Below are 24,724 nucleotides of genomic sequence, written 5' to 3'. Positions count from 1 at the left end.
CTCAGCCTCTACACCTCCGGTACATACATATCTGTTCATACTTACCTGCAGCCTTGTGCTGGTGCCTCTTGGGTGCTGCGTGGTGCGCTTGCGTCTATCGGCCTCCCCGGGTTGCCGTGGCAACGTGTCCCGTAGCGTCTTCTTGCTCCCGACCTCTCTGACGCGTCAGAGGTGGGCGGGACTTGATCACGTGGGACGCCGAACCCACCGCTTCCTGCTCTGCGCCGGATGGACGCCAGCGCCATGACAACCACCGCACTTCATAAAGCCCGCACTGCGTCCCACATACCATACGACCCCCTGGAAGAAGCTACGTTGCGAAACGCGCGTCGGGGTTCATCCTGTCCCACGGCAAGTCCTCCCCCCAGCAGGTATGCACACTATGTTGACACTATGCTTGTGACCCGCCTGATTTGGCTTCCACTTGGATGTATATGGCCCCTAGCGTTATTTACACCATGCACTGACACTTTATCTGTTATTCTTTGGCCACTTTGGCACCGTGCATAGGTATAACTGTATGGTCCCTGCTCAATTTACTTCAACAATCCTCAGGAGGCACATTTCCTCTCTTTTTGTCACTCATAGACATTTTGTTGAAATATTATCATATATATTATATTATTTATATGATTCTTTGAGATCAATCCCATTGGTTACTCTTGCACTACTCTGTGGTCATTTTTCTCTGTAATCCAGAGCCTGCTGGTGCACGTGTATGGAGTTAGTGGATTTTCCTCATTCCGTTATATATATTTAACTATACGGATTGCTGTGGGTTCACCTTGCCATGTTTCCCCTTGTTTTATGTATAATTATATATTTGAATTGCATTTTTGTCTTTTAATCGCATTAAATAAAATTTCTTATATTTTAATTTTGGTCTGTTACTTCCCCTCTTTTTTGGATATATATGCTTTTGGAGGTACGCCTCATATACTGTTTGGTCTAATCTTTTGGTATATTGATTTGCACACTTAGTCATGTACCCACAAGCTCCTCTCCCTAATACTCTCAATATTCAGTGAAAAACAGAGAAGCAGAAGAGAAGTTCGTTGTCACAGGACCATAAGTATGAAAGTCGCATATGAGTGAAGTGTCCATGTGACGACTACTGGAACCTGCAGAGCTGAATCCTGACATCGCAGCTTCTGAATTCTCACAACTAATGCACTGCACACTTTTAGGATTCTCCCTTGCCGGTGGAGTCATGTCAGCACAAGTATGTGATTTGTATACTTCTGACCACATTCCGCCTAGACGTGCCCGGCCTCGCTCAGTTCATTTTCATTGAGTGAAGCCACACATGTCTAGACGGCACGTGACCGCATGTATGTAAATCACCGGCACCAGAGAATCTTGACAGCGTGAAGTGCGCACTGTGAGAAGTCTGCAGTCACCAAGAATGACTACAAATCTGGACATTCCCTTTAATGCTCCTAATATAAATAAAAACATGAGAGTTAGTCAGTATCACAAATAACATTTACATCCAGGTACCTTATGGATGGCGTTGTCTCTCGAGCCATTCTCCTTTTCTTAATCTTGTCCAGATCCCATGATGAGTTTTCTCATCCACAGCCGTCTCTGCAGACCTCCATCTTCTCTGCTCTTTTGCATAAAATCTCCACATGATGCCCTTAAAGATAGAAGTGTCATTATAATTCTGCTGAATGAAAAATTGCCCCTCACTATATTGTCTGCATAAAATATGACTCCCACACTGTCCCTCTTATGGTACATGCTCTTTACACGGACCTCCCCTTTCCATACCGGCCCCCATTTTCACACTGTCCTCTCATACTGTGTCCCCCCATAGGGCCCAGTTTTTATACTGTACTCTCTCATCACACTCCCCCTCCTTGGTATACTGTCCCCTCCTGGCTGTGCCCTTACACTGTCCCCCCATGCTACGCATGCACACATCCCAACACCCTCACTCCCCGTACTCTGTCCACATACATTTTTCACATTGCTACTCATACTGTGTCTCCATACATTCCCCCGTTTGCTCCCCAAACTGTCTGCACCCATCCCCCATACTGTTTCCTCATATATGCCCCCCATTCCCCGGTATTGTTTCCTCATACATGCCCCCCCCATCTCCCCCTTTGCTCTTCATTTTGTGTCCTCAAATCTCCCCCACACATTAAATCCCCCATCCCCACTCCAAATATCACCCCACACATTAAATCCCCCATCCCCATGACAAATCTCCCCCCACACACATTCAATCCCCCATCTCCACTCCAATTCTCCCCACACACAATAAATCCCCCCATCCCCACTCACATTAAACCCCCCATCTCCACTCATATTAAATATCCCCCATCCAATAATAAATCCCCCCCATTCCCACTCCCACTCACATTAAATCCCCCCCTACCCCGGCTCCTTCGGTGTCTTCAGCTCCACTGGAGCACTTACCACCGATCTGCTTCTCTGCCTCTGCTCTGCAGTGCAGGCGAGTGACATCAGCAGCGTGATCACATGACCTGATCGCACTGCTGGCGTCACTCTGACCCGGCAGTCAGAGCTTCAATTGTACTCGCATCTCAGATGCAGTACAATTGAACACTGGGAGCCGGCGAGCTGCAGCTTCTCTGTGTCTCAGCTTGACAGTCGGCACAGAGAACAGCTGACTCCCAGTGCGGGGGGGCTGCAGAATGCAGCTGCCGGGGGAGACACTGCGAACCGTCGCTTTAGGCGGCCCGACTGCGCATACCTGCCGGCTGCGCCTGGGGCACATGCCCCAGCTGCCCCTCCTAGATATGCCACTGATACGCTCACTACTCTTCACTATGCAGGCTGCATTCACAAAGTTATAGGTTTTGATTCCTCATCTGATGATCGCCATGGGATCTTCATCATTCTCCTCTATAGCGACCTCACTGTATAAGAACATAATACAGCTCATATATGAATATGTAGTAATTGTAGCAGTGGAAATATACAGGGAAGGGGGAACTATCGAGGCAAAACAGAGCAGGTCACAATGGTCATATACCGTATATACTCGTGTGTAAGCCGAGTCTTTCAGCACATTTTTTGTGTGCTGAAAATTCCCCCCTCAGCTTATATACTAGTCATTGTCCCAGAATCTGGCGTGGGATGGGGAGCGGCGGAGCAGGGGGTGACAGTAGGCAGAAGCCAGCTGCTGCGACTAAAGCCTGTGCCCGCTGCTAAAAAGAAATGAATATTCATTGCACTTGCAGTGAGCATTCATTTCTCTTATAGCACGGGCAGTTACAGCCACATCTGCCGATTTCAAAAGCAAAAAAAACCCTCCTACTTACCTTCCTTGCGTGCCCTCGCAGCATCTCGTTCTGGTGCCAGCAACTCCTGCGACCGAGCGACCACGTGTCCCCTATAGCCATGGAGAGAGGTGAATATTCATTACCTTAATGAGCAGGGACACATGATCACTCGGCCGCAGGAGCTGCTGGCACTGGAACGAGATGCTGCGAGGGCGTGCAGGGAAGGTAAGTAGGAGGATTTTTTATGCTTTTCACATGGGGGCCATACATAAAAGGATGGGGATGAGGAACCATGTATACAAGGAGAAATATATACAAGGATGGGAATAAAGAGCCATGCAGACAAGGATAGGAATAAGGATAGGAATAAGGGGCCATACATACAACAATGGGAATAAGGAGCCATGCAAACAAGGATGGGAATAAGGAGCCATGCAGACGAGGATGGGAATAAGGAGCCATGCAGACGAGGATGGGAATAAGGAGCCATGCATACCAGGATGGGGATGAGGAACAATGCATACCAGGATGGGGATGAGGAACCAAGTATACAAGGATTGGGGATGAGGAATAATAATAATAATTTTTATTTATATAGCGCCATCATATTCCGCAGCACTTTACAATTAAGCGGGGACATGTACAGACAGACAGACAGAGGAACCATGCATACCAGGATGTGGATTAGGGGACAATGCACACCCGGCTTATACTAGAGTCAAAAAGTTTTCCCAGTTTTTCAAGGCAAAATTAGGTTCCTCGGCTTATACTCGGGTCGGATTATACACGAGTATATACGTTATAAATATATCAACCACAGACTCCTGCAAAGGAGCGCAGCTCAGCTTTTCTTAATACTTACAAGATAGTCATCAAATTTGGCCACCATTTATTAAGGTGAAATTTATTATATCTATAATAAAGAACACAAAGCAGGATAGAATTACTGACACATTATCCTGTCTGAATTTCGTAGACTATCTTCATAAAAATTATTATTATATATTATAATCGTACATATCGTAGACTATTCCTATATCCTGCTGCCAAGAAGGCGGCTGCATTGTGAGATAAATACCTGAATGCCCATGGTGTTGCCTTCTCTCTCATTTTCCGTCTAAAACGTAGCCATAATGTGATCACAAGATAACTTATTTTTTGAGCACGCCGAAGACACTCGGTTAGCACACTAGCATGCTTAGATAACACCTTATCGGAGGAAGTTCGCTCATCACTACTTTACAAATATCTTCATCACTCACTCTCCCCAATGGGGCTCAATTTTTTAATTTCCTATCATTTGTAGTGTGGGAGGAAACCAGAGTACACAATGGAAACCCACGCAAACACTTGGTCAATATTCATCCTAGAACATCTTGGTAACCAGTGAGCCACCACGCTGCCTATGAAATTGGCTATTTTTTTTATTTGCTTACCCCTCCAATTCCAGCATTGTATAATGATGTAAGAACTGTGTAAGGCTGAGTTCACATTGGCATTTCTGATTTTCACTGGTCAAATTAGGAGAAAAACAAAAATTGTGAAGTGCCAAATGCATCACCATACAACCACCAACGGTGCCCTAAAGAACTGGTTACCTTGCAATGGAGGTCTGCTGGGGTCCTGTCATACTGTGTCTGACATATTGATGGAAAGAATAAAGCTGCGTGCTACACTATTCTTCCATGAAATATTACGGAGGCTCTGACGTTCCATAAAGTCAGCCTAATAACTGTGTGATCTTCAGCTACAGCAAAAAATACATGAAAAACATTCTCTGCCGCAGTTTTACTATAATCTCAACCACTGACCTCTTTTGTGTAGTTTCTATGTAAAAATGACAGTCGAAAGAGGGCTGGCTGATTGTCCCCCATATATAAAAGCACTGAAATAGATAGATGAAAAGATACCGAGTCTATAATAGACCTCATTTTATATTCTCATAATGATAATCATTTTTCATGTTCTTTTCGCGGTAGGACTCAAAGCCATTAACAATTACAAAATGCGAGCGGAGGAAAGGGAGAAAACAGGAGGCAGAATTGTAACAACACAAAGGATGATTACCTGTCATGGTGATTAAACGTCTGGAAAAAAACCAGTGTTCGTAAGGGTTTAAAGGGAAATGGGCACCGACGGTAAGGCTTCTTTCACACTTCAGTTGTTTGGCGTCAGTCACTTCCGACATAGTGACGGATCGACGGATCCGTCACAATTGTTGTGAAAACGGTTCTAACGGATCCGTTTTTTTGATGGATCCGTTACTTGGGGGATGTCTGGGAAAAGTATCTACTTTTTGAGCATGCGCAATTGAAAAAGCGGATTGGGGCGACGGATCTGCCGAAATGACGGTCGCGACGGATCCGTCGCCCATAGGCGGCCATTCTATGGAATGGCGGATGTGACGGATCCGTCGCGATCCGCTATTTCGGCATTGACAAAAAACGTTATAATGTCCGTCTATGTCTAGATGACGTCCGCCAAATTTCGACGGATCCGTCGCATGGCGGATGGAACGGACGACCATCCGTCACAATCCGTCGCTAATGCAAGTCTATGGGAAAATAACGGATCCGTAAAAAAAAAAAGACGGATCCGTTATTTGAGGAAAAAGGCGGTTTTAGACTGACGCCAAACAACTGAAGTGTGAAAGAGGCCTAAGGTGCCGCTCATGGGGAGCATGAGATGGTATAAAACAAGGATTTTTTCCAGTTTAGATCCTGCCATGTCTACATCAGTCTTGTATTGCTTACTATGCTCAGCGGAATCCTTGGTGGCCGGGGTGAAAGGCAAACATACTATAATATCAGACTAATAGGGGGTAAAAGGCCCTTGTAGAAAGAGGTCCCAGGACTGGTATGGTTAGTCCCTTTCACTATGCTGCTGGGCAGTGATATAATTTAGGGTCATCTTCAGAAGATCTGCATTGCAATCAACCATAGCTTGCTTTGGGGTATACAACAGCTGCAGGCTTATGTTGGGTATGACTGTACTGAGCAAACAGCAGATGATGTTGTGTTAAATGGTAAAGTTTGTTAATACTATAATGCGCAACTCCTTTGATTTATTTTGCGTCAGTTCTTCCCTGTTATCCTCCATGTTGTGATGACGCCGATAATGGTTGCTGCATGTTCCAAGTAAAATGGTTCATTATCCAATAGTGTCTGGGTGCGATGATTCTGCTGAAAGCTGAAATCCACAATGTGGATGGTGGTAAATTGGCATAAACTTTATGGAAAGCTTAGAGAGAAAAACAAATATGAGGCCCTTCTGTCTTTGGTGGCAAACCCTGACTCCATGATTGGGGCTATTTTGAGTTTTGCAATAGGACCTTCCGTCTTTTATGTATCATGATGTATTAAAATGTATAGAAACGAATAGGGCGAGTTCACTGAGTAGAACCACAACCGGCATGTCAGCCAGTTCCAGAAAAGATTGATTTTGAAGAGATAAGGTCTGAAAATGTTGTGTACTGGTGGCTGCTAGTGCCAATGCTAAGGTCGTATGTTACCGATAAGGTAAAAATGAGATGTATGCATCATTTTATTTACTTGTATGGTGCCATTAATTACACAGTTCATTACAAACATTATCACTGTCCCCATCAGGGATCATAATCTAGATTCCCTATCAGTATGTCTATGGAGTGTAGGAGGAAACCAAAGAACCCAGAGGGAGCCCACGCAAACACAGGGAGAACATACAATCTCCTTGCAGATGTTGTCCTTGGTGGGATTAGAACTCAGAACCGCAGTGCTGCAATGCTAACCACTGAGCCACCGTGCTGGTCTAAAATGTGCAGAATATGAGATTTTCTGCAACAATTCAGAAGATAAAACTGTACATATTTCACCAAATGTTTACTTTTGTATTCGAGTTTGGTTGCAACCAGGTCAGATAGCCATCTCTCACATTTGCGTCAAAGAATCGTGAATATGGTTATAAATGGAAAACACAATGTGCGTGTGAGCTGAGAGTAACTCAGCCATGTTTAGTGTGTGAGATGAGTGTAATTCCGCCATGTTTAGTGTGTGAGATGAGTGTAATTCAGCCATGTTTAGTGTGTGAGATCAGTGTAATTCAGCCATGTTTAGTGTGTGAGATGAGTGTAATTCAGCCATGTTTAGTGTGTGAGCTGAGTGTAATTCAGCCATGTTTAGTGTGTGAGCCAAGTGTAATTCAGCCGTGTTTGGTGTTATGAACAGGTGATTCAGAACCACAATGGACCTAGTGGTTAAGAGCACACAAAGTGACCTGATAGTTACTAACATAGGACGAGCTCTGAGACGTGGGAACTCTGCTGACCGCAATCCCTAATCCTATCATACCACACTAGAGGTAGCCGTGGATTGCTCCTAACGCTCCCTATGCAACTCGGCACAGCCTGAGAAACTAGCTAGCCCTGAAGATAGAAAAATAAGCCTACCTTGCCTCAGAGAAATTCCCCAAAGGAAAAGGCAGCCCCCCACATATAATGACTGTGAGTTAAGATGAAAATACAAACACAGAGATTAAATAGATTTTAGCAAAGTGAGGCCCGACTTACTGAATAGACCGAGGATAGGAAAGATAGCTTTGCGGTCAGCACAAAAACCTACAAACAACCACGCAGAGGGGGCAAAAAGACCCTCCGCACCGACTAACGGTACGGAGGTGCTCCCTCTGCGTCTCAGAGCTTCCAGCAAGCAAGAAAAACCAATATAGCAAGCTGGACAGAAAATATAGCAAACAAAAGTAACACAAGCAAAACTTAGCTTATGCAGGGCAGACAGGCCACAAGAACGATCCAGGAGAGAGCAAGACCAATTCTGGAACATAGACTGGAGGCCAGGAACAAAGAACTATGTGGAATTAAATAGAGCAGCACCTAACGACTTAACCTCGTCACCTGAGGAAGGAAACTCAGAAGCCGCAGCCCCACTCACATCCACCAGAGGAAGCTCATAGACAGAACCAGCCGAAGTACCACTCATGACCACAGGAGGGAGCTTGACCACAGAATTCACAACAGTAACCCCCCCTTGAGGAGGGGTCACCGAACCCTCACCAGAGCCCCCAGGCCGACCAGGATGAGCCAAATAAAAGGCACGAACCAGATCGGCAGCATGAACATCAGAGGCAAAGACCCAGGAATTATCTTCCTGACCATAACCCTTCCACTTAACCAGGTACTGGAGTTTCCGTCTCGAAATACGAGAATCCAAAATCTTCTCCACTATATACTCCAACTCCCCCTCAACCAAAACCGGGGCAGGAGGATCAACGGATGGAACCACAGGTGCCACGTATCTCCGCAACAATGACCTATGGAATACGTTATGGATGGAAAAAGAAGCTGGAAGGGTCAAACGAAAAGACACAGGATTAAGAACCTCAGAAATCCTATACGGACCAATGAAACGAGGCTTAAACTTAGGAGAGGAAACTTTCATAGGAATATAACGAGATGACAACCAAACCAAATCCCCAACACGAAGTCAGGGACCCACACAGCGCCTGCGGTTAGCGAAACGTTGAGCCTTCTCCTGAGACAATGTCAAATTGTCCACCACATGAGTCCAAATCTGCTGCAACCTATCCACCACAGTATCCACACCAGGACAGTCAGAAGACTCAACCTGCCCTGAAGAGAAACGAGGATGGAAACCAGAATTGCAGAAAAACGGCGAAACCAAAGTAGCCGAGCTGGCCCGATTATTAAGGGCGAACTCAGCCAAAGGCAAAAAGGACACCCAATCATCCTGATCGGCAGAAACAAAACATCTCAGATATGTTTCCAAGGTCTGATTGGTTTGTTCAGTCTGGCCATTTGTCTGAGGATGGAAAGCCGAGGAAAAAGACAAATCAATGCCCATCCTAGCACAAAAGGCTCGCCAAAACGTCGAAACAAACTGGGAACCTCTGTCAGAAACGATATTCTCCGGAATGCCATGTAAACGAACCACATGCTGGAAGAACAATGGCACCAAATCAGAGGAGGAAGGCAATTTAGACAAGGGTACCAAATGGACCATCTTAGAGAAGCGATCACAAACAACCCAAATGACCGACATTTTTTGAGAGACGGGGAGATCCAAAATAAAATCCATAGAGATATGTGTCCAGGGCCTCTTCGGGACTGGCAAGGGCAAAAGCAACCCACTGGCACGAGAACAGCAGGGCTTAGCCCGAGCACAAATCCCACAGGACTGCACAAACGAACGCACATCCCGCGACAGAGACGGCCACCAAAGGGATCTAGCCACCAAATCTCTGGTACCAAAGATTCCAGGATGACCAGCCAACACCGAACAATGAACCTCAGAGATAACTCTACTCGTCCATTTATCAGGGACAAACAGTTTCTCCGCTGGGCAACGGTCAGGTCTATTAGCCTGAAATTTTTGCAGCACCCGCCGCAAATCAGGGGAGATGGCAGACAAAATTACCCCCTCTTTGAGAATACCCGCCGGCTCAGACAAACCCGGAGAGTTGGGCACAAAACTCCTAGACAGGGCATCCGCCTTCACATTTTTAGAGCCCGGAAGGTACGAAACCACAAAGTCAAAACGGGAGAAAAACAGCGACCAACGAGCCTGTCTAGGATTCAACCGTTTGGCAGATTCGAGATAAGTCAAGTTCTTGTGATCAGTCAAGACCACCACGCGATGCTTAGCTCCTTCAAGCCAATGACGCCACTCCTCGAATGCCCACTTCATGGCCAGCAACTCTCGATTGCCAACATCATAATTACGCTCAGCAGGCGAAAACTTCCTGGAAAAGAAGGCGAATGGTTTCATCACCGAGCCATCAGAACTTCTTTGCGACAAAACAGCCCCTGCTCCAATCTCAGAAGCATCAACCTCGACCTGGAACGGGAGCGAAACATCTGGTTGGCACAACACAGGGGCAGAAGAAAAACGACGCTTCAACTCTTGAAAAGCTTCCACAGCAGCAGAAGACCAATTGACCACATCAGCACCCTTCTTGGTTAAATCAGTCAACGGTTTAGCAATACTAGAAAAATTATTGATGAAGCGACGATAAAAATTAGCAAAGCCCAGGAACTTTTGCAGACTCTTCAGAGATGTCGGCTGAGTCCAATCATAAATGGCCTGAACTTTAACAGGGTCCATCTCGATAGTAGAAGGGTAAAAGATGAAACCCAAAAATGAAACCTTCTGAACACCAAAGAGACACTTTGACCCCTTCACAAACAAAGAATTCGCACGCAAGACCTGGAACACCATTCTGACCTGCTTCACGTGAGACTCCCAATCATCCGACAAGACCAAAATATCATCCAAGTATACAATCAGGAATTTATCCAGGTACTCTCGGAAGATGTCATGCATAAAGGACTGAAGCACTGATGGAGCATTAGAAAGCCCGAATGGCATAACCAGGTACTCAAAATGGCCCTCGGGCGTATTAAATGCTGTTTTCCATTCATCGCCCTGTTTAATACGCACAAGATTATACGCACCACGAAGATCTATTTTGGTGAACCAACTAGCCCCCTTAATCCGAGCAAACAAATCAGACAGCAGCGGCAAGGGGTACTGAAATTTGACCGTGATTTTATTTAGAAGGCGGTAATCAATACAAGGTCTCAGCGAACCATCCTTCTTGGCCACAAAAAAGAACCCTGCTCCCAATGGCGACGACGACGGGCGAATATGACCCTTCTCCAAGGATTCCTTTACGTAACTCTGCATAGCGGCGTGCTCAGGCACAGACAAATTAAACAGTCGACCTTTAGGAAACTTACTACCAGGAATCAAATCGATAGCACAATCACAATCCCTATGCGGAGGTAGGGCACTGGACTTGGGCTCATCAAATACATCCCGGTAATCCGACAAGAACTCTGGGACCTCAGAAGGGGTGGATGATGAAATAGACAGAAATGGAACATCACCATGTACCCCCTGACAACCCCAGCTGGACACAGACATTGATTTCCAATCCAATACTGGGTTATGGACTTGTAGCCATGGCAACCCCAACATGACCACATCATGCAGATTATGCAACACCAAAAAGCGAATATCCTCCTGATGCGCAGGAGCCATGCACATGGCCAGCTGGGTCCAGTACTGAGGCTTATTTTTGGCCAAAGGCGTAGCATCAATTCCTCTCAATGGAATAGGATACTGCAAGGGCTCCAAGAAAAACCCACAGCGCCTAGCATACTCCAAGTCCATCAAATTCAGGGCAGCAGGAACACATGTGGGCCACTTGCACAGCGAACAAGTCTGTAAGAACATGTTCACACACCACCAAACATTTTTTCGGACTGAGTGTTTTTGGTTTTACCGTTCTCTTTTGTGTCTTCAGGTTTCTTGGTGGTGTGTGAACATGTTCTTACAGACTTGTTCGCTGTGCAAGTGGCCCATGTGTTCCTGTTTCCATGATTGTTCTCTTGTGTCTACAAGACTGGGGAGTTCCACCACTCCTCTTGGGCTAGCTGCACAAAAGCTGTTCTGCCCTGTATGCACACATGGATTTTTCCTCTCTGAACCCTGTTCACACAGGTAATATACAGATGATCAGGTTTTTAAATACATCAGATAGGGATTGCATACATTAGTTAGGACTGCTCTGATATGGGTATACCGTGAAGATTGGTAGAGCAGCTTAGTATACATTTTTTGCAAAAAACGTATCAACCAAATACCCTGTTGTTTACATCTTTTGCTAGCACTTGCGGATTACTGCAAACATTTTTTCGGACTGAGTGTTTTTGGTTTTACCGTTCTCTTTTGTGTCTTCAGGTTTCTTGGTGGTGTGTGAACATGTTCTTACAGACTTGTTCGCTGTGCAAGTGGCCCATGTGTTCCTGTTTTCATGATTGTTCTCTTGTGTCTACAAGACTGGGGAGTTCCACCACTCCTCTTGGGCTAGCTGCACAAAAGCTGTTCTGCCCTGTATGCACACATGGATTTTTCCTCTCTGAACCCTGTTCACACAGGTAATATACAGATGATCAGGTTTTTAAATACATCAGATAGGGATTGCATACATTAGTTAGGACTGCTCTGATATGGGTATACCGTGAAGATTGGTAGAGCAGCTTAGTATACATTTTTTGCAAAAAACGTATCAACCAAATACCCTGTTGTTTACATCTTTTGCTAGCACTTGCGGATTACTGCAAACATTTTTTCGGACTGAGTGTTTTTGGTTTTACCGTTCTCTTTTGTGTCTTCAAATTCAGGGCAGCGCCTGAATCCACAAATGCCATGACAGAATAGGATGACAAAGAGCAGATCAAAGTAACGGACAAAAGAAATTTCGACTGTACCGTACCAATGGTGGCAGACCTAGCGAACCGCTTAGTGCGCTTAGGACAATCGGAGATAGCATGAGTGGAATCACCACAGTAAAAACACAGCCCATTCTGACGTCTGTGTTTTTGCCGTTCAGCTCTGGTCAAAGTCCTATCGCACTGCATAAGCTCAGGTCCATGCTCAGATAATACCGCCAAATGGTGCACAGTTTTACGCTCACGCAAGCGTCGACCGATCTGAATGGCCAAAGACATAGACTCATTCAGACCAGCAGGCATAGGAAATCCCACCATGACATCCTTAAGGGCTTCAGAGAGACCCTTTCTGAAAATTGCTGCCAGCGCACATTCATTCCATTGAGTGAGCACAGACCACTTCCTAAACCTCTGACAATATATCTCTACCTCATCCTGACCCTGACACAGAGCCAGCAAATTTTTCTCTGCCTGATCCACTGAATTAGGTTCATCATACAGCAATCCGAGCGCCAGAAAAAACGCATCAACATTACATAATGCAGGATCTCCTGGCGCAAGGGAAAATGCCCAGTCTTGAGGGTCGCCACGTAATAAAGAAATAATGATCTTAACTTGTTGAACTGGGTCTCCAGAGGAGCGGGGTTTCAAAGCCAGAAACAGTTTACAATTATTCTTAAAGCTCAGAAACTTAGCTCTATCTCCAGAAAACAAATCAGGAATAGGAATTCTTGGCTCCAACATAGAATTCTGAACCACAAAGTCTTGAATATTTTGCACTCTTGCAGTGAGATGATCCACACAAGAAGACAGACCTTTAATGTCCATCACTACACCTGTGTCCTGAACCACCCAAATGTCTAGGGGAAAAGAAAGACAAAACACAGTACAGAGAAAAAAAAATGGTATCAGAACTTCAATTTTCCCTCTATTGAGAAGCATTAGTACTTTTGGCCTCCAGTACTGTTATGAACAGGTGATTCAGAACCACAATGGACCTAGTGGTTAAGAGCACACAAAGTGACCTGATAGTTACTAACATAGGACGAGCGCTGAGACGTGGGAACTCTGCTGACCGCAATCCCTAATCCTATCATACCACACTAGAGGTAGCCGTGGATTGCTCCTAACGCTCCCTATGCAACTCGGCACAGCCTGAGAAACTAGCTAGCCCTGAAGATAGAAAAATAAGCCTACCTTGCCTCAGAGAAATTCCCCAAAGGAAAAGGCAGCCCCCCACATATAATGACTGTGAGTTAAGATGAAAATACAAACACAGAGATGAAATAGATTTTAGCAAAGTGAGGCCCGACTTACTGAATAGACCGAGGATAGGAAAGATAGCTTTGCGGTCAGCACAAAAACCTACAAACAACCACGCAGAGGGGGCAAAAAGACCCTCCGCACCGACTAACGCTACGGAGGTGCTCCCTCTGCGTCTCAGAGCTTCCAGCAAGCAAGAAAAACCAATATAGCAAGCTGGACAGAAAATATAGCAAACAAAAGTAACACAAGCAAAACTTAGCTTATGCAGGGCAGACAGGCCACAAGAACGATCCAGGAGAGAGCAAGACCAATACTGGAACATAGACTGGAGGCCAGGAACAAAGAACTAGGTGGAGTTAAATAGAGCAGCACCTAACGACTTAACCTCGACACCTGAGGAAGGAAACTCAGAAGCCGCAGCCCCACTCACATCCACCAGAGGAAGCTCATAGACAGAACCAGCCGAAGTACTACTCATGAACACAGGAGGGAGCTTGACCACAGAATTCGCAACAGTTTGGTGTGTGAGCTGAGTGTAATTCAGCCATGTTTAGTGTGTGAGCCGAGTGTAATTCAGCCATGTTTAGTGTCTGAGCTGAGAGTAATTCATCCATGTTTAGTGTGTGAGCTGAGAGTAATTCAGCCATGTTTAGTGTGTGAGCTGAGAGTAATTCAGCCATGTTTAGTGTGTGAGCTGAGTGTAATTCAGCCATGTTTAGTGTCTGAGCTGAGAGTAATTCAGCCATGTTTAGTGTGTGAGCTGAGTGTAATTCATCCATGTTTAGTGTGTGAGCCGAGTGTAATTCAGCCATGTTTAGTGTCTGAGCTGAGAGTAATTCATCCATGTTTAGTGTGTGAGCTGAGAGTAATTCAGCCATGTTTAGTGTGTGAGCTGAGAGTAATTCAGCCATGTTTAGTGTGTGAGCTGAGTGTAATTCAGCCATGTTTAGTGTCTGAGCTGAGAGTAATTCAGCCATGTTTAGTGTGTGAGCTGAGTGTAATTCATCCATGTTTAGTGTGTGAGCCGAGTGTAATTCATCCATGTTTAGTGTGTGAGCTGAGAGTAATTCAGCCATGTTTAGTGTGTGAGCCGAGTGTAATTCAGCCATGTTTAGTGTGTGAGCTGAGTGTAATTCAGCCATGTTTAGTGTCTGAGCTGAGAGTAATTCATCCATGTTTAGTGTGTGAGCTGAGTGTAATTCAGCCATGTTTAGTGTGTGAGCTGAGAGTAATTCAGCCATGTTTAGTGTGTGAGCTGAGAGTAATTCAGCCATGTTTAGTGTGTGAGCTGAGTGTAATTCAGCCATGTTTAGTGTGTGAGCTGAGTGTAATTCAGCCATGTTTAGTGTGTGAGCCGAGTGTAATTCAGCCATGTTTAGTGTCTGAGCCGAGAGTAATTCATCCATGTTTAGTGTGTGAGCTGAGAGTAATTCAGCCATGTTTAGTGTGTGAGCTGAGAGTAATTCATCCATGTTTAGTGTGTGAGCTGAGTGTAATTCAGCCATGTTTAGTGTCTGAGCCGAGAGTAATTCATCCATGTTTAGTGTGTGAGCTGAGAGTAATTCAGCCATGTTTAGTGTGTGAGCTGAGAGTAATTCAGCCATGTTTAGTGTGTGAGCTGAGAGTAATTCATCCATGTTTAGTGTGTGAGCTGAGTGTAATTCAGCCATGTTTAGTGTTTGAGCCGAGTATAATTCAGCCATGTTTAGTGTGTGAGCTGAGTATAATTCAGCCATGTTTAGTGTGTGAGCTGAGTGTAATTCAGGCATGTTTAGTGTGTGAGCTGAGAGTAATTCAGCCATGTTTAGTGTGTGAGCTGAGAGTAATTCAGCCATGTTTAGTGTCTGAGCTGAGAGTAATTCAGCCATGTTTAGTGTGTGAGCCGAGTGTAATTCAGCCATGTTTAGTGTGTGAGCTGAGAGTAATTCAGCCATGTTTAGTGTGTGAGCTGAGAGTAATTCAGCCATGTTTAGTGTGTGAGCCGAGTGTAATTCAGCCATGTTTAGTGTGTGAGCTGAGAGTAATTCAGCCATGTTTAGTGTGTGAGCTGAGAGTAATTCAGCCATGTTTAGTGTGTGAGCGGAGAGTAATTCAGCCATGTTTAGTGTGTGAGCCGAGAGTAATTCAGCCATGTTTAGTGTGTGAGCCGAGAGTAATTCAGCCATGTTTAGTGTGTGAGCTGAGAGTAATTCAGCCATGTTTAGTGTGTGAGCTGAGTGTAATTCAGCCATGTTTAGTGTGTGAGCTGAGTGTAATTCAGCCATGTTTAGTGTGTGAGCTGAGAGTAATTCAGCCATGTTTAGTGTGTGAGCTGAGTGTAATTCAGCCATGTTTAGTGTGTGAGCTGAGAGTAATTCATCCATGTTTAGTGTGTGAGCTGAGAGTAATTCAGCCATGTTTAGTGTGTGAGCTGAGTGTAATTCAGCCATGTTTAGTGTGTGAGCTGAGTGTAATTCAGCCATGTTTAGTGTGTGAGCCGAGTGTAATTCAGCCATGTTTAGTGTCTGAGCCGAGAGTAATTCATCCATGTTTAGTGTGTGAGCTGAGAATAATTCAGCCATGTTTAGTGTGTGAGCTGAGAGTAATTCATCCATGTTTAGTGTGTGAGCTGAGTGTAATTCAGCCATGTTTAGTGTCTGAGCCGAGAGTAATTCATCCATGTTTAGTGTGTGAGCTGAGAATAATTCAGCCATGTTTAGTGTGTGAGCTGAGAGTAATTCATCCATGTTTAGTGTGTGAGCTGAGTGTAATTCAGCCATGTTTAGTGTTTGAGCCGAGTATAATTCAGCCATGTTTAGTGTGTGAGCTGAGAGTAATTCAGCCATGTTTAGTGTGTGAGCTGATTGTAATTCAGCCATGTTTAGTGTGTGAGCTGATTGTAATTCAGCCATGTTTAGTGTGTGAGCTGAGAGTAATTCAGCCGTGTTTAGTGTGTGAGCTGAGAGTAATTCAGCCGTGTTTAGTGTGTGAGCTGAGAGTAATTCAGCCATGTTTAGTGTGTGAGCTGAGAGTAATTCAGCCATGTTTAGTGTGTGAGCTGAGAGTAATTCAGCCGTGTTTAGTGTGTGAGCTGAGAGTAATTCAGCCGTGTTTAGTGTGTGAGCTGAGAGTAATTCAGCCATGTTTAGTGTGTGAGCTGAGAGTAATTCAGCCATGTTTAGTGTGTGAGCTGAGAGTAATTCAGCCATGTTTAGTGTGTGAGCTGAGAGTAATTCAGCCATGTTTAGTGTGTGAGCTGAGAGTAATTCAGCCATGTTTAGTGTGTGAGCTGAGAGTAATTCAGCCATGTTTAGTGTGTGAGCTGAGTGTAATTCAGCCATGTTTAGTGTGTGAGCTGAGAGTAATTCAGCCATGTTTAGTGTGTGAGCTGAGAGTAATTCAGCCATGTTTAGTGTGTGAGCTGAGAGTAATTCAGCCATGTTTAGTGTGTGAGCTGAGTGTAATTCAGCCATGTTTAGTGTGTGAGCTGAGAGTAATTCAGCCATGTTTAGTGTGTGAGATGAGAGTAATTCAGCCATGTTTAGTGTGTGAGCTGAGTGTAATTCAGCCGTGTTTAGTGTGTGAGCTGAGAGTAATTCATCCATGTTTAGTGTGTGAGCTGAGTGTAATTCAGCCGTGTTTAGTGTGTGAGCTGAGAGTAATTCAGCCATGTTTAGTGTGTGAGCTGAGAGTAATTCAGCCATGTTTAGTGTGTGAGCTGATTGTAATTCAGCCATGTTTAGTGTGTGAGCTGAGAGTAATTCAGCCATGTTTAGTGTGTGAGCTGAGAGTAATTCAGCCATGTTTAGTGTGTGAGCTGAGAGTAATTCAGCCATGTTTAGTGTGTGAGCTGAGTGTAATTCAGCCATGTTTAGTGTGTGAGCTGAGTGTAATTCAGCCATGTTTAGTGTGTGAGCTGAGTGTAATTCAGCCATGTTTAGTGTGTGAGCTGAGAGTAATTCAGCCATGTTTACTGTGTGAGATGAGAGTAATTCAGCCATGTTTAGTGTGTGAGCTGAGAGTAATTCAGCCATGTTTAGTGTGTGAGCTGAGTGTAATTCAGCCATGTTTAGTGTGTGAGCTGAGAGTAATTCAGCCATGTTTAGTGTGTGAGCTGAGTGTAATTCAGCCATGTTTAGTGTGTGAGCTGAGTGTAATTCAGCCATGTTTAGTGTGTGAGCTGAGAGTAATTCAGCCATGTTTAGTGTGTGAGCTGAGTGTAATTCAGCCATGTTTAGTGTGTGAGCTGAGAGTAATTCAGCCATGTTTAGTGTGTGAGCTGAGAGTAATTCAGCCATGTTTAGTGTGTGAGCTGAGTGTAATTCAGCCGTGTTTAGTGTGTGAGCTGAGAGTAATTCAGCCATGTTTAGTGTGTGAGCTGAGAGTAATTCAGCCATGTTTAGTGTGTGAGCTGATTGTAATTCAGCCATGGTTAGTGTGTGAGCTGAGAGTAATTCAGCCATGTTTAGTGTGTGAGCTGAGAGTAATTCAGCCATGTTTAGTGTGTGAGCTGAGAGTAATTCAGCCATGTTTAGTGTGTGAGCTGAGTGTAATTCAGCCATGTTTAGTGTGTGAGCTGAGTGTAATTCAGCCATGTTTAGTGTGTGAGCTGAGTGTAATTCAGCCATGTTTAGTGTGTGAGCTGAGAGTAATTCAGCCATGTTTAGTGTGTGAGCTGAGAGTAATTCAGCCATGTTTAGTGTGTGAGCTGAGAGTAATTCAGCCATGTTTAGTGTGTGAGCTGAGTGTAATTCAGCCATGTTTAGTGTGTGAGCTGAGTGTAATTCAGCCATGTTTAGTGTGTGAGCTGAGAGTAATTCAGCCATGTTTAGTGTGTGAGCTGAGTGTAATTCAGCCATGTTTAGTGTGTGAGCTGAGTGTAATTCAGCCATGTTTAGTGTGTGAGCTGAGAGTAATTCAGCCATGTTTAGTGTGTGAGCTGAGTGTAATTCAGCCATGTTTAGTGTGTGAGCTGAGAGTAATTCAGCCGTGTTTAGTGTGTGAGCTGAGAGTAATTCATCCATGTTTAGTGTGTGAGCTGAGTGTAATTCAGCCATGTTTAGTGTGTGGGCTGAGAGTAATTCAGCCATGTTTAGTGTGTGAGCCGAGAGTAATTCAGCCATGTTTAGTGTGTGAGCCGAGTGTAATTCAGCCATGTTTAGTGTGTGAGCTGAGAGTAATTCAGCCATGTTTAGTGTGTGAGCTGAGTGTAATTCAGCCGTGTTTAGTGTGTGAGCTGAGAGTAATTCAGCCATGTTTAGTGTGTGAGCTGAGAGTAATTCAGCCATGTTTAGTGTGTGAGCTGATTGTAATTCAGCCATGTTTAGTGTGTGAGCTGAGAGTAATTCAGCCATGTTTAGTGTGTGAGCTGAGAGTAATTCAGCCATGTTTAGTGTGTGAGCTGAGAGTAATTCAGCCATGTTTAGTGTGTGAGCTGAGTGTAATTCAGCCATGTTTAGTGTGTGAGCTGAGTGTAATTCAGCCATGTTTAGTGTGTGAGCTGAGAGTAATTCAGCCATGTTTACTGTGTGAGATGAGAGTAATTCAGCCATGTTTAGTGTGTGAGCTGAGAGTAATTCAGCCATGTTTAGTGTGTGAGCTGAGTGTAATTCAGCCATGTTTAGTGTGTGAGCTGAGAGTAATTCAGCCATGTTTAGTGTGTGAGCTGAGAGTAATTCAGCCATGTTTAGTGTGTGAGCTGAGTGTAATTCAGCCGTGTTTAGTGTGTGAGCTGAGAGTAATTCAGCCATGTTTAGTGTGTGAGCTGAGAGTAATTCAGCCATGTTTAGTGTGTGAGCTGAGTGTAATTCAGCCATGTTTAGTGTGTGAGCTGAGTGTAATTCAGCCATGTTTAGTGTGTGAGCTGAGAGTAATTCAGCCATGTTTAGTGTGTGAGCTGAGAGTAATTCAGCCATGTTTAGTGTGTGAGCTGAGAGTAATTCAGCCATGTTTAGTGTGTGAGCTGAGAGTAATTCAGCCATGTTTAGTGTGTGAGCTGAGAGTAATTCAGCCATGTTTAGTGTGTGAGCTGAGAGTAATTCAGCCATGTTTAGTGTGTGAGCTGAGAGTAATTCAGCCATGTTTAGTGTGTGAGCTGAGAGTAATTCAGCCATGTTTAGTGTGTGAGCTGAGTGTAATTCAGCCATGTTTAGTGTGTGAGCTGAGTGTAATTCAGCCATGTTTAGTGTGTGAGCTGAGTGTAATTCAGCCATGTTTAGTGTGTGAGCTGAGAATAATTCAGCCATGTTTAGTGTGTGAGCTGAGAGTAATTCAGCCATGTTTAGTGTGTGAGCTGAGAGTAATTCAGCCATGTTTAGTGTGTGAGCTGAGAGTAATTCAGCCATGTTTAGTGTGTGAGCTGAGTGTAATTCAGCCATGTTTAGTGTGTGAGCTGAGAGTAATTCAGCCATGTTTAGTGTGTGAGCTGAGTGTAATTCAGCCATGTTTAGTGTGTGAGCTGAGAGTAATTCAGCCATGTTTAGTGTGTGAGCTGAGTGTAATTCAGCCGTGTTTAGTGTGTGAGCTGAGAGTAATTCAGCCATGTTTAGTGTGTGAGCTGAGTGTAATTCAGCCATGTTTAGTGTGTGAGCTGAGAGTAATTCAGCCATGTTTAGTGTGTGAGCTGAGAGTAATTCAGCCATGTTTAGTGTGTGAGCTGAGTGTAATTCAGCCATGTTTAGTGTGTGAGCTGAGAGTAATTCAGCCATGTTTAGTGTGTGAGCTGAGAGTAATTCAGCCATGTTTAGTGTGTGAGCTGAGTGTAATTCAGCCATGTTTAGTGTGTGAGCTGAGAGTAATTCAGCCATGTTTAGTGTGTGAGCTGAGAGTAATTCAGCCATGTTTAGTGTGTGAGCTGAGAGTAATTCAGCCATGTTTAGTGTGTGAGCTGAGTGTAATTCAGCCATGTTTAGTGTGTGAGCTGAGTGTAATTCAGCCATGTTTAGTGTGTGAGCTGAGTGTAATTCAGCCATGTTTAGTGTGTGAGCTGAGAATAATTCAGCCATGTTTAGTGTGTGAGCTGAGAGTAATTCAGCCATGTTTAGTGTGTGAGCTGAGAGTAATTCAGCCATGTTTAGTGTGTGAGCTGAGAGTAATTCAGCCATGTTTAGTGTGTGAGCTGAGTGTAATTCAGCCATGTTTAGTGTGTGAGCTGAGAGTAATTCAGCCATGTTTAGTGTGTGAGCTGAGTGTAATTCAGCCATGTTTAGTGTGTGAGCTGAGAGTAATTCAGCCATGTTTAGTGTGTGAGCTGAGTGTAATTCAGCCGTGTTTAGTGTGTGAGCTGAGAGTAATTCAGCCATGTTTAGTGTGTGAGCTGAGTGTAATTCAGCCATGTTTAGTGTGTGAGCTGAGAGTAATTCAGCCATGTTTAGTGTGTGAGCTGAGAGTAATTCAGCCATGTTTAGTGTGTGAGCTGAGTGTAATTCAGCCATGTTTAGTGTGTGAGCTGAGAGTAATTCAGCCATGTTTAGTGTGTGAGCTGAGAGTAATTCAGCCATGTTTAGTGTGTGAGCTGAGTGTAATTCAGCCATGTTTAGTGTGTGAGCTGAGAGTAATTCAGCCATGTTTAGTGTGTGAGCTGAGTGTAATTCAGCCATGTTTACTGCATCTTTACATGTCTTTCTCATAGTAATTGTTGTGGCTCTTTGTGAAGAGGATCAGTCATACGGGAGCAGGTGCCATGTCAGCAGCCTAGAGATGGAGCTGTTGTATTCGTCTCTCCAGTTATATCCTTAGTTAAACCTTTTATCATTGGTATGAATTCAGCTTAGCTCTGCTTTAACAGGATTATGTCCTCCTGTGTTCACACACGACTTCTGCTTATTTTATGCACTTAGCCAAATCATTTTGTTTCTAGAGAGCATTGTGGAGAGTAAAGGAAACACTAATGATGGTTTATAACGAGTATGGCCAGAGCAACATTTTCTCCATTACTTTAATATTCAGAATAGTCGGGAATATTTCTGTGTTCTTTCCTGTAAAAGAGAAAAAAATAACAATGATGGAGCCATTAGGCGACTATGTCATCTGTTAGGTAACGTAATGCCCCCGCGAGGTCATATCTGTCATTGTTCCAGTATTAGAGCTTGTGTACTCAAAAACTTAGAGGAGCATCTCTTCACTTTACAGCATAAGATGACATACTTTTATCACCAGACAAAAATAATTTTGCCCCGTGGTATGTGGCCATTGGTATTGGTAATTATACTGGAGGACACCAGTCAATAGAGCAAGGACTCTAAGCGACGTCTGTTTAGCCATTGTGGCAGGTTATAGCTATTTGAGTGCAATGTTATCCAGTGCTTCCTACTGTTTTGTGTTTCATAAAAATGAGAGTATCAAGAGAAAGAAGAAAACCCTTCATGGGCTCATTACATGACCATATGTTCGGTCCGAGAAAGCATAGGATCGCACTCAGACCAATGTTATCCTATAGGGCCATATACATGTTCAATATTTTCCTTGGATGGAGTCGGCTCGGGGGAAAAATTGCTGCATGCCCAAGTTTAATCTGATATTCGGCCATGCAAGTTAATGAATACGTTGGAACCATCCGACTGCACTCAGATGATATCTGAGTGTAGTCCGATTTACACGGACTGACAGGATGGAGAAGATGAGAGAAGATGTTTTTCTCTATATTCTTCTCATCTGAGATAATCGAATTGCATTATGCTCACACTGATCAGACGCTGATCAGAGTTTGATCACGGTGTGATTTGCATAATTGGCCCAATTCTCTAAGATGAGTGAAAATGTAGTTGTGTAACCTTAGCCTTAAGGAAATCTTTGAGCCCAAACTGATCAGCTCCATTGAAATTTAAGTCGGAAAGATTGGCGCTGATTCTAGGGAAAGCTAGATGGTTTTGTAACATTATACTTTTTTTTAATTATTTTTTTTGCGCAGCAACTGTTTTAATTGTCTACTATTTTAAATGGCCCACCCTGGCATCTTTTTTCAGGTTGAAAGTGGTGACACAATCCTGAGTTCCCTGCCCCTAGCCGTATACTTAAGAGCCGCCGTCTTCAGCTATCCCGGTGCCGATCCGGTCCTTGTGACTGCAACTTCTGCCTGACTGTAAGTCAGAGGTAACGGTTACCAGCTCTCAATGTAAGTCTTCGAGAGCCTCGTTCTGGCCTCATTCTGACTCCCATAGACTTACATTGAGAAGTGATCTCTGGCTCCCACCAGCAAACACTGGAGCGATCTGGGAGGTCACAACCTGCTGAAGACGACCGGAGCGGCGTCAATAGCAGAAGAAGAGAGCGGCTGGTGAGTATAAGATTAGGGGTACGGAACTTACATTAGTAGCATCCCTCCAGTACTGCAATGAAAAAAGATGCCCGAGTGGTGTTTTCACAAGTTGTGTAATTGTTAGTAACTATAGTGAATAATTTACCCTAATTTCTTCTTGTATCTGCAGCTTAAAAGCAATTCTATCGGCAAGACCTCAAGATGGCACGTTAGATCTTTCGGGGATTCCTCTAATCATGAAGGACTTAGACCGCGTGATGCTTTATCTTCAGCACAATTCAGAAGACGTCGAGAATGTGGAACTCTGTTTTACTGAACTCACGGATGAAATGTTCCTACATCTTTTGCCTGTCCTCAGTGGCCTTCCACATCTTACAACTCTGGCGCTCAATGGAAACCGTTTGACCAAATCCATCCTGAGGGAGATTACTGAAACCTTGAAAGACCTTAAAAAGTTTCCCAACATGACATGGATTGACCTTGGCAATAATGTGGACATCTTCTCCCTGCCACAGCCTTTTTTAGTTAGTCTCAAGAAACGATGCCCCAAACAAGGCAACTTGCCAACTATTTTAGAATTTGGAGAGGGACAGCTCAGTGACCTAGAAAATCAAGACCCATCAACGGAGACTGAAGATGAGCAAGTGGTCAGTGGTTTAGAGGAGAACAGTGTGCAGGGACAAAGTTAGCTAGACGCTTCCTAATGTTTTACGACCTTGAATTTTATTAACGAGACTAAGACGAGGAGATGTTATTGAATGATGTCAATGTAAGCATCTCCACCAGTTGATAGGAAACTGTCCATTCTTCAGATTAAGACTGTTCTTTAGATGTTGACTATACACCACTGAAATGCAATTTTGATGATTATTGGTACATTATTTAGCCAAATTATGAGTCTACGATTTGAAACCTCTCTTGCATTCAGCCATTTTGTAGAAACCAAAGCATGCTTTTCCGGAACAATATCCAAACATGTTCCAAATTTCTGGTTAAACTCTTAGGAATGTAGCAAATTTGTTAATTAATATGCATTTATTTTCTAAAATGATTGCCATATTTTATGAACAACGAGATGTTGTTGAATAATAAGTCTACAATGTCCTATTCAGTGCGACGGATATCTGCAAATGAACGATATAGAATTACTGAAAAACCTTCAATTTTTTGGGAAGCTTTGCCTTTCGAGGAAATCTAAGAAAATCTCCACTGATTTCAAAGAGATAGTATTGATACAGCTGGTTTGATCACATCCTTTTATGATGGTCTACGTGATTTTCCATGTTTAGTCTTACACTTAGGGCAGATATGTTGAGGGACCTGCGCCAACATAACAGGGAACATTTATATTCTTGGGTTCTCTTTTTCATTCATCAATCCATAATTTTAACAATGGGGGAAAAAATTCACTGTCAATTATTAAGGTTAATGTGACCTATCTATACCTCCCATTTTAGAGGCGCTAAGACAGGTATGACAACTTTTTGCGTGTTGTATTTTTGTAGAGTTTTTAACAGTACAAAGTTAGATAGAACAGAGAAAAACTTTACCTAGAAAATATTTTTCAGAACCTAAACCTTTTCATACATCTTTAAGAAATTGGAAACTATCATTTGGAAATGCATGAACTATGTAAATTACGGTAACTCTTCTCCAGAAGAAAGAGGTTTCAGAAAGTTTTCTTTCTTCTGGAGGAGAACTAATTTTCATACCTTTTTG

The 24,724-nt window shown here is 43.8% G+C and overlaps 1 protein-coding gene across 1 annotated transcript in view; it reads left to right on the top strand.

Annotated features, from left to right (window-relative positions):
- LRRC75A (leucine rich repeat containing 75A) overlaps positions 1 to 24,116 on the top strand; it is a 448,446-nt gene extending 424,330 nt beyond the window's left edge. Inside the window, exon 4 of the mRNA XM_069761242.1 lies at positions 23,175 to 24,116. Coding sequence (XP_069617343.1) covers positions 23,175 to 23,694 — 520 coding nt within the window. The 3' untranslated portion in view covers positions 23,695 to 24,116. The remainder of the gene's footprint in view (positions 1 to 23,174) is intronic.
- Positions 24,117 to 24,724: the final 608 nt, after the last annotated feature.

This window comes from Ranitomeya imitator, chromosome 3, assembly GCF_032444005.1.
Source record: "Ranitomeya imitator isolate aRanImi1 chromosome 3, aRanImi1.pri, whole genome shotgun sequence".
Lineage (NCBI taxonomy): Eukaryota > Metazoa > Chordata > Amphibia > Anura > Dendrobatidae > Ranitomeya > Ranitomeya imitator.
This window is presented reverse-complemented; position numbering and strand designations above follow the sequence as displayed.